The sequence below is a fragment of the Sparus aurata genome, chromosome 12, assembly GCF_900880675.1.
Source record: "Sparus aurata chromosome 12, fSpaAur1.1, whole genome shotgun sequence".
NCBI lineage: Eukaryota > Metazoa > Chordata > Actinopteri > Spariformes > Sparidae > Sparus > Sparus aurata.
The window spans coordinates 14,266,982-14,276,841 of record NC_044198.1 but is presented as its reverse complement, the minus strand read 5'-3'; the positions used below and the strand labels follow the sequence as shown (position 1 = coordinate 14,276,841).

Here is a 9,860-nt window from a genome sequence, read left to right as displayed (position 1 = left end):
TGCCGGCAGCAATAACATACTTCAGTGTGCATCTCCGAAAATGACTCCTCCGGTCGTCTCCCAGTCCAGGTCAGAGGCAGGAAGTGAGCTGGGAGAAAAGGAGGAAGCAGAAGCAGCTCTCTCTGGCTGCAGGTAGTGACCCTCAACCTTGACCTCCAACCTCAGCCTCCATCAGTCTGACAATACACACTCTGACAAAACACAGATGTGCAGACGCGGCGGTGTGGCCAACAATTTGCACATATTGAAGGAGCTGCGTCTGGCAACATAAGGCCTCTAAATGGCTGATCTTTCAAAACATTTGGAAACATGTACTAAACTTAAATAAAGACATTAAAATCCAGAATTATAATTTATTTCTTTATTATTTGACAACAATAATAACAGCATGTTGCATTTATTCACTCATTACATTTACAGAAGTGGTCAGAAAGGCTGTATGGATTCATGGACTTCGTTCAAACAATCCATCCTACCTTTCTTTCTCAAACAATGCTGGAGGTATAACCGATGAAGAGACTGTTAGCACATGAGCCCTGTCCAAAACCAACCCTCCAACCTCACACAGCACTTGAGGGATTTAAACCTGTTAAAAGTACCACTGATGTGTCACAAGTAGACTGGTTGTTTTTGGACAGAGTGCATGGCTTTGGAAGGTGACTGACTTTCTGGAGCTGCCTCACCAGTTCCAGAAGAATAACTTGCTGCCATGTTTGGAGGGCTCCAGTTTGCCCTCGATGACTGGGTTGGGCTCAGGACGTGGTCTAGAATGGTAGGGGTTCTCTGGGAGGGGCCGCGAGGTCGCCACTTTGGTCACCTGTGAAGGAAAAAGGAACATAGCAGGAGTAAGCTGGTGGCTATGCTCAGTCCAATCAGATGTTTTAAATGGCTTAATTTTTCATAAAAATTTTAAACAATTCAACTCAAACACAACAAATAGATCATATGTTTGGGAATTGTACAACAGATATATTGTGCCAATATTTGACATGACAGTACACATATTTTGCTTGAAGAGAGCAGGTTTAAAAACTAATAAATGACTAATCATCAATCATTTCTTGGATGAAACCCTGAAGCCTACTGCCCTTTTCAGACTGCCGAATCAAGATGGGAATTTCGTGCCTTTATTTCACCTTGCCGTTTTGTATTAAAGGTAAACGACAAGGCAGCAGGACAGGACATGGGTGTGATCCTTTGAAGACATATTATATGTGGGACCTAAAAGTGGAAGTTTTAAGAAGCAGGAAGCAGCAGTTAGCAGCAAACTCAAAGAAGAAGAAGATGAAGAACTAAAAAGACAATGCGAACAGGGACGGTAAACAATTATTATTGCCATGATAATGCCATTGTGTAGGAAGTACTGCCTGGTGCGTATGAAAAACTCTTGCCTGCAGAACACCAGCATGCGCTCTACAATTACACAGAGGGTGTGGCATTGTACTCCTGTTGTTTTGTTCACAAAAACAAAGCTGGCATTAGGGGTCTTCGTTGTGGTGATATTTTTCCCAATGATGTAAAACCACACACCAAAAAGATTTATGCACGTGGGTTGAACTGCTGACACCGTGTCCGTTTCCTCCATTCTTCTCTGCGTCTTGCAGCGCTTCCCTTACATCATGATCTGCATCCTCTCAACCCCTCACTTACACTTTCTTCATGACTTCTGTGTCAGGTCAATCTTTCCTTCTCTCCCTCTGTTCCTCACATGCTCTTGTCTTTCTGCAAGACTGGAGATCACCCACTCTGAATGGGTCACTATTTCCTCTCAATCACTTTCCAAATGTAGTTTATGCACACCATCTCAAAGCACAACTTTTCATTTATTTTCATTCAGTTCAAGTCTTTTCTTCTGTTTTATGGCTAAGCAAGCAGAGGAACCTTGTCAGTGTGTGGACAGTCATTCTGGACTTTTTCATAGTAATCAGAAGTCAGGTTTCCCTGCTCATGTTATTTGATTCCATGAACAGCTCTGTCTGGCAAGTGCAACATGGCTGAAAAAAGTTGATTACAGCCATTCACAGATTTCCCTGGTTTGCATAAATGTCTGCTCAAAGACAGCAGAAAAAAATGTTCCAAAATCTATGGTCAAGATCAGTTTTTGCTGGTTTTAATTGCTGCTACCGAATTAGTGCTTGCAGGCGAGTTATGTATGCCCCTGAAAAATGGCAATTTTATGAAAAGAGAAACATAAAATACATGATTTCCCAGTTCAAAACTGAAGCTGAGTGAGGCTACTATGCAGACGCAATCAGAGCCTCTTGCACAGCCCACAATCAGCAAGAATAGAGCCCATCATCAACCCAGCTGCTCACACTGTGAACGCACACCCAATCCCTCACAAGGCTCACCTTAGACAGGTCTCCCAGCTCAGGTCTCTCCCACCCCAGCTTATCAAGGACGCAGCTGTCGAAACTCTGCTGCTGCTTACGGCAGCGGCGCAGTTCTCCCAAGTTTGAATAATCCAGACAGGTCCAGTACTCCGTGAAGGACTCGGCACAGTTTCCCTTGATTTGCCTGCAAGGAAACCAAGATTTGAATCAAAATCCAATATGCAAGAATGAGAGAGAACAGTCCAGAAAACTGCTGCGATGCAGGAGCTGCAACTCTTTTCCCTTGAAATAGCTCAAAGATATTCATGTTTAAAGAGATATAGTGACTAAGGAGAGGGGAGTGATATTTTAGAGTTATATAATATAGGTGTTTCTATATAAATACTGTTCAGATCCAAATTCACACATGTGAACAACTTCTATAACTTTTCTGCTCCCACACATCAAAATATTCCTGAAGTTTTCCTTCATAAGAACTACCTAAGCTGGTCACCTAAATAAAGTGCTCCTAAAGGTGGCTGGCAGTTGCCAGAAGCACCTAACAATCACTCCAGGTCCCGGGTGCAATTACAACGTTTCTCAAATCTTTCCTCATTATAGTAATTAGAGGTATTGCTCTTTCACAGTAACTCTAAGTTTAACTTTGGGGTTAAAGTGTCGATTGTTTGTTTCAGCTTCAGATTTAGAGGTCATGTGTTTTCCTTTTTTTAGAACCAAGAACACCAGCTGTTTGAGACAGACACAAACACACAAAAGCACCTTAGTTACGGCATGGACATCAGGGTATAATAACCAAAGCTCAGGCCAAAACTTTCAGTAAACACAGACGTAGCAGTTAAGAGTGAAACACCCCAGGCCACTTCCTTAAACAGCCCCCCAAGGACACTTTTATAGACACAATAAATCCTGCATTTTAGTTATTTGTGTTTTTAACAACCCGTTTTCCACTTGTCATTGTTTTGTTTTTAAAGAACAACTAACAGAAAAAGGGCAGCGTTCACAATATTATACTTTGGTCAGCACTTGCAGTGATGTGTTTTCTATTGACTTTAGAGTTACCAGAGGTAACCAAAAACAATACTCGTTTTTTTAGTCAATAAAAATTAAGAAAAAGGTAAAGTGAACAAAAGTATTTAAAAAGCTTTACTGTGAAAAAACAAAACGAGATCAGATATTGTATGACCATAGGAACACACACACCGCTGTAAGATTAGTACACTGACACAACAGAAGATATCTGGCAACCTCCTGTTAAAATTTAAGCTTTAAACTCTGACCAACAATCTGTTGTGGGTATTTTAGCTATCTTTAAAATCCAGTTCTTGCACTGCATGAAGCATAACATCATCATAAAACATGCATTGTTATATGACGCTGACACATGGTTGATAAAAATAAATATTGGGTTGATGGTAAAGAACTTTAAGCAAAGTCATATACTGTAAATATATCTTCCTTGTCACTCAAATATTGGAAACAGCTTTCAACTTGTTTTAATGCTCTGAACGATGAAATGCAAAACAGCTTTTTTTTAGGGTCCATGTTGTTGCACATTCATGACTCTCATGAACACACCAGAGTCTGGATAAACGACTTCCCAATTTTGGATTAGGGACTATTCGAGAAGCATGTGAATGTAGCATTATGTATCATATGCAACTTTCTTAAGTTTGGACCAGAATTACCACGTTATTGTGAACTCAACACTTGTCTAAAAATCGCACCAATCGCCCCCACCCTCGAGATGGTGCACAGAAACTTAATTATCATCAACTTTTTTTTCCTCCTACCCTTGCATGACTAGTGTTTAATTGCAAATGATTCTACATCCCACTCTAACAAAAAGTGGTTGGAATGGAAAGCTTAATAGCAGGACAAGTTACAGAATAGGAACCCAGACATCCCAAATCTGAAACTGTAGGCCCTCAACTGTCCAACTGAAGTAATTGTGAACTCTGACCACATTTTCTGCCCGCATGTCCATCACAGAGGAAGAAATGCAAAAACACTGAGCTGCAAAAACTCCTTTGACCAGGGTTTCACATGGACTCTCAAACTCAGCACTCTCCATCTGGCTCCAGAGTTCAGCCACATCTTCAATCACATGCTGACCACAAGCACACTGTTAGTTTCAGAGAAAACACTACAGTGGCGGCCTTCATCTCCAAGAATGTATATATTCTGTCTAATCACTGGGTTTCTAGTCTTAATTAACTCTCTTTTGTACTGAATCTCTTGAAAAACACAACGTGTAAACATTTGGAGATGATAATTCAGACATTGGGCTCGTTCGAGATAAGCTGAGTCGGTGCAGATTCGAAAAAAATTGGAGGCTGAACAGTTAAAGGAAACTACAGATCGCCACTATAGCATTTAAATAGGCTACCCTGTTATGTCTGGAACATGTGAACACTGCATACAAACTGATAAATAGGTCCGACAACTTTTTAATAAATCCAAATGAGATCTCTGCCCACTGTTGCTGCTGCTGCTGCAGCATGCCCTTGTCCGCTCTCCAAGCGAAACACTGTTCATCTCGAACAAGCCTATTGTGTCCATGTATAACAGGGGTATTTGATACCAAAGACATTCAAATCCCAGGTGTGAGTTACCTGAAGAAGTTGAGTGCACACTCATTAACTTTCCTCCCTTCTTCTAGACACTTTCTGGGGTCCTTCTCCTCCCAGCGGCAGAGCATGAACTCTTTGTTGGGTTTGTCACACTGGGAGCCATAATGGTGGGCAGCAGCCTTCAACACTGCAGATGACACATTGATCTGGAAAGACACCAGGACAGATACATAGAAAACAGTATGGCTGGGTAAAAATATTATCAATTGCCAAATTCTTAGTACACAAGACCAATGTCATTTTTGTTGCCACACGTTTCCAGCATCTCTTCAGATTATCTACAACACCAGAGGTGTTGCGAGGTATGTAGCAGTTTGTGTTGATCTCTAATGGTCCTTTTGACCACAGATCTCTTTTCTGATTTCTCTTTCTAATTAAATACGACAAGTTTTGAGATCCCTAGCATTACAAAAAACAGTTATACCTTAAATATGAAAGAGCACAACAGTATGAGGTTTGTAGTGGAGAGGAAAGAGCATTGTGCATTACAGTGTGATTATGATATATTTATCAATCTACAGATTAAAAACTAGGAACCATGTCGTTCATTAGACCTTTGACGCTGATGTTTTATTGTTGGAAAGACACAAGCTGCTGCTAGCTAACACCTGACTTCCAAGGACAAGTTCAATGACCCAGATATCACTGCTGCTGCCATAAACTACTAATAGCTTGGTTTTGGGGGAGTCATTATAAAGTTACTGTCTTCATAGGGGTAAATTGTAACGGTTATGCAAACTGTGAAGAGTGCGACACAACGTTAACGAGAGTTATGCTGCAAGCTGTGATTCCTGTAACACTATTTAGCGCAGCCAAGGTGGATATCATTAAGACGCAGGATTACTCGTGTACAGAAAGTGTTTGCTGGCGGATCTGTTACAATATAGGTTATCAACTTCTACCTCTGTGAAGGCAGGGTAACACCGGCGGCAAAAGTTATAAGCCACCGGGCATACTTGAATCATACAACAGCTAGCAGGAGCTAGCTAGTTCGTTAGCTAGCATGTTCTGTCTTATATCTTTCAAGCTAAAACCACAACGGCTGCTCACCTCGTCCACGCTCAGCTCCTGCAACGAGGGCACGTCAAGCGTTGTTGGCATGGCTGTGCGTATGTACAACAGAACAAAAGCAGAAAGTCAAATATCCCAGCTGAAAAACATCCAAGGTCCTAGTCCGACTCCACGACGAGGCCGCGGAGAAGGTCAGTTTGGTTTACTGCGCCTGCTGCTGTCAGCTGGGAGGCGCGTACTGATGACGTAACTGGGAGCGCGACCGAAACGGGAGCCGCTGCCGCATGCGCACTTCAAGGGGCCTGAAAAATTGAAGATTTTTGAATGAAGTTGGATGAACTTGTGATTTTTATTGTGTCAGGTATCATTTTAAATTATTGAAAAGATACGACTGTGACAAAATATAAATTTTTCTTCAAGCACAAGTGTTTAATCTGTAGCCTTTCGCGCTGGCTCGCTGTTCCCAAATTGCCATGGTAACAGTACACTCGGTTGTTGGTCGGTGTTACTAGTCGATAATCCCATATTTGTGTGTTTCTTTCTTTATTTTTTAAAGGAAAGGCTGCTAGCAAGTCAATGTATTAATGGATCTCATCGGAAGCAGTTACAAAGGAGAAACAAAAAATGGCAGGTATGTTTATGTGAAGAAAGCAACCAAACCCCTAAAGCCACACTGTTGATTCAGGTTGGCATAACCTGACATCTCACCCTCAGGATTGATGGAAAAGGAGAGTACACCTTCCCCACAGAGACCAAGTATGTGGGAGACACGAAAGATGGGATGTTTCATGGCAAAGGAGTGCTACACTTTCCAAATGGGAGTAAATATGAGGCCACCTGGGAGAACGGCATAGCTAAACAGGTGAGGAGTTGCATGTGTGTGTGACTGCATGCATGTCAGAATATATGCATCCATGTGCATGACTGTGTGTTTCACATTGGTTATAGTTGATGTTACATCTGGTCCCCTTTAGCAATCACTCAGCGTTATTGTCGTAGTTATTGGGTTTCTCTCCTTTTTCCCTGTGTGAAGCTTCGGTCTCTCCTGCTCTGATGCAATCTTTCACGGGCTTCTGCCACAACAGCCCTCACTCCAATTATTATCGTCATTTTAGTTGCGGTTCATTGGAAATGATAGCAGCTTGAAACCATGACCAACCTTGGACCAGACTCCCCTGCACCTGCATCCGTGCCAGCCCAAGAAAACCTACTCCCTCACCCTAATTCTAACCCTACTCCATTCAAAACAGATCTGAACCAACCAATACAACTCAGAAATTCTCATATCACTGATGTTTGATTTTTCCTATTTTATGAACCAAATTAATCAAGAATTTTAAAGGTTTGTGTTCGCAGAAGGTTGATATAAGAAACTCTTATATTGCAGTAAGGTAAATATTTATTGGGAATCTTGTGATTAAAGTGTAAATGTCACAGCAACTTCTTCATTTAAACTTTTCTTTAAAGTTCAATCAATTAATAAAGAATGTAATAATAATGAACAATAATAAACAGAAAATTAACAGTAACTACTAATTATTAATTAATTCATCATCATACTTACTACTTAAAGGGGCACTATGTGATTTTTGAGAGGAAATATTCAATATTTACAATATTATTTAGGTAATACTACAGACTCGGAAATATATATTTTTTCCATTACTGAATAAACAAGCGGTTCTCAGCAGAACATAAGGTCCCCTAAACACTGTTTGAAGCTCGGAAGGTGGCAGAAAAAACAAAGTAAACCAGTAAGAAATTGTGTCGTGGAAAGAGTTTGTTTATTAAGTTTGTTTTAGGCATAAAACAAATCCCTCAATGAAGATCTTTATCTTCTGATAACAATGTCTCCCCCATAAGTAAAAAGTTCGCCTTTAAACCTGTATTTCTCCTGCAATTATTAGTCACTACATCGACAGTGAAAAAGGCCTATAGAGGAGGCAACATTAAATCTTGCATGTATTATAACACCAGTCAAAATTCACCCTTTTAACTTGGCTCTTATCTTCTCCTTCTTCCTTTTCTTTTATTTAATAATTTGTTTTTGATCTCCAACCAGAATTAATGCAATTTTCAAGATATTATTGACACTGAATGGAAATGTTGTTGGGCATCCAACTTTTGAAAAATTACTTAATAATGTGTGTTTGTTTTTCATTCCCAGTAACCGTTGCATCTTTCCTGAGAAAAAACATGTGCACCTAAGTTCACCCAAAATACAAAAGACATATTTTTCCACTTTGCCTTAGTGGTGTATATCCACGCAGACAGTTTTGGTTTTATCTGCTGAGGTTTTGAGATATCCAGATTTCTGCCTTAACCCAAAGACAATAGAAGACTACTTAAATTCTTTTGTGGTGCTTAGAGCATCGAAAAGTGACATTTCAAAACCTCAACAGCAACTTATCTTTCCAGAAACCATGTCTGGGGTATAGAGTGTGGGATAACCCCAGACCCTGCTTTCAACAGTTTTCACTGGATCTACTTTCTGCCAAAGAAATAGCCCCAAAGGAAACTGTCAACAGTGAGGTCTGTGGATAATCTTGTGTAACATCATTCCTGCTGTTGAGCTTTTCAAATGCATTTTTTTCTCTGCCTTGAGGAGCACAAATGAAAACTTATTGTATGGAGGTAATGGTGGATGGGAATAGTGCAAAATAGTTTTTGTGTTGTTTCTTATTCAATGTGATTATTATGATGATAAAAAATGTTTTTTCCATTTTTTTTTGTCATTTGAGTGGATTGACTCATTCAAATGTATGTCTAAAGAATGAGGATGGTTTCATCATTGTGCTTCCTCACCAGGGGTCATTAACCTTTGCTGATGGTCTGCAGTACCAGGAGAAGGACTGGGACTACTGCGATGGTTACGACAGGCGCTTCTACAGCGAGAGGTGTAATGGACTCAGACCTGCAGGTTGGAATTCATTAATCTGCTCATGCATTCATTCAGTTAGATGCCATTGTGTCTTTTGCCGGCCATTCACCGGCGAACAAAGTCATATCATCATTAACTTGAAAATATAATGAACTTTGCCTAGAATGAAAACACTGAATGCATATCCCACAAAGCTTGTGTTAGTAGTCTTAAACCACTACGCCTCACTAAGATGCCGTTTAATATAGAACAGCTGTTTCCATCATACAGGAGAATCTCAGCTAACTGATCTGCACCCACCACACGTCATTCCTGATGGATGTTACGACTGTGGAGATGGTTTCTATGACCCTAATACCAGAGTCGTCACTTCCTACACTGGCAGATTCCTCAGGAATGCAGGTGACTCATAAAATATCCTGTTATTTTAACTGTGACACCACGGATGACTGGCCTATTGGAGATGTGGCTCCTTACTATTTGCTACCAAATAATGGACACAATCCAACCTGGACATACTTTGTGAACTATGTGAGGTGAACTAAAGTGAGTATTATTTGCTGCAGTCCACATTTCAGAGGGAGAGTGTGGATAACTGACATTTTTACAACATCTTTATGGTAGTCAAGATCTTGTCTCCTTTTCTCACTGCATATTTTACTGTAGTTTGTGCACATTTTTTTCCACTAATTTGATGCCAAATTGGCTCAATCTGAGCGTTGAGTAATATCCAGGCATCTTTGTGCTTGCTGTGCCAAGAAAAATTTGAGAGATTAAAGTCAAGAGCAAACAGAAATTTCCATTTCAAATTAAGTATACAGTGTTTTATGTCCAGTGAAGCACCTTGTCAGCATACTTGCCAACCCTACAGATTTTCCCAGTAGACTTCCTTTCCTCCTGGGGGTCACAATTTTCCTGTTTTTCTCCTGATTTGTGACAAATCTTCCCCTTCTTAGTTATCATAATAGTTTGTTTATGGCATGTAGTCATCTGTTCTGTTGCACC

At 40.4% G+C, this 9,860-nt stretch overlaps 2 protein-coding genes across 5 annotated transcripts in view; one reads left to right on the top strand and one right to left on the bottom strand.

The window, feature by feature from the left end:
• Nucleotides 1-343: 343 nt before the first annotated feature.
• ndufa8 (NADH:ubiquinone oxidoreductase subunit A8) lies at nt 344-6,241 on the bottom strand. Its single transcript, XM_030435901.1, has 4 exons — nt 6,014-6,241; nt 4,946-5,109; nt 2,352-2,517; nt 344-817 (listed from the first exon to the last, which is right to left on the bottom strand). Exons 1-4 carry the CDS (start codon nt 6,062-6,064, stop codon nt 680-682), a joined length of 519 nt encoding a protein of 172 aa, XP_030291761.1. The 5' UTR covers nt 6,065-6,241; the 3' UTR covers nt 344-679.
• Nucleotides 6,207-9,860, top strand: part of morn5 (MORN repeat containing 5) — an 11,847-nt gene continuing 8,193 nt past the window's right edge. The window contains exons 1-6 of one of the 4 annotated variants that reach the window (XM_030435898.1): nt 6,207-6,335; nt 6,531-6,605; nt 6,689-6,836; nt 8,393-8,506; nt 8,783-8,894; nt 9,126-9,257. In XM_030435898.1, the coding sequence (XP_030291758.1) occupies nt 6,559-6,605; nt 6,689-6,836; nt 8,393-8,506; nt 8,783-8,894; nt 9,126-9,257 (553 nt within the window). In that variant the 5' untranslated portion in view covers nt 6,207-6,335; nt 6,531-6,558. Of the gene's footprint in view, nt 6,336-6,433; nt 6,606-6,688; nt 6,837-8,392; nt 8,507-8,782; nt 8,895-9,125; nt 9,258-9,860 lie in introns of those variants that run through there. The other 3 variants (XM_030435900.1, XM_030435897.1, XM_030435899.1) reach the window with 3 other exon arrangements.

Excerpts from the sequence above, each read along its gene's own strand:
- ndufa8 (XM_030435901.1), bottom strand. The coding sequence starts at position 6,064 with ATGCCAACAACGCTTGACGTGCCCTCGTTGCAGGAGCTGAGCGTGGAC. Across the intron at positions 5,110-6,013 it reads AGGAGCTGAGCGTGGACGAG|ATCAATGTGTCATCTGCAGT; the intron begins GTGAGCAGCCGT and ends GTGTCTTTCCAG. Across the intron at positions 818-2,351 it reads AGCTGGGAGACCTGTCTAAG|GTGACCAAAGTGGCGACCTC; the intron begins GTGAGCCTTGTG and ends TTTCCTTCACAG.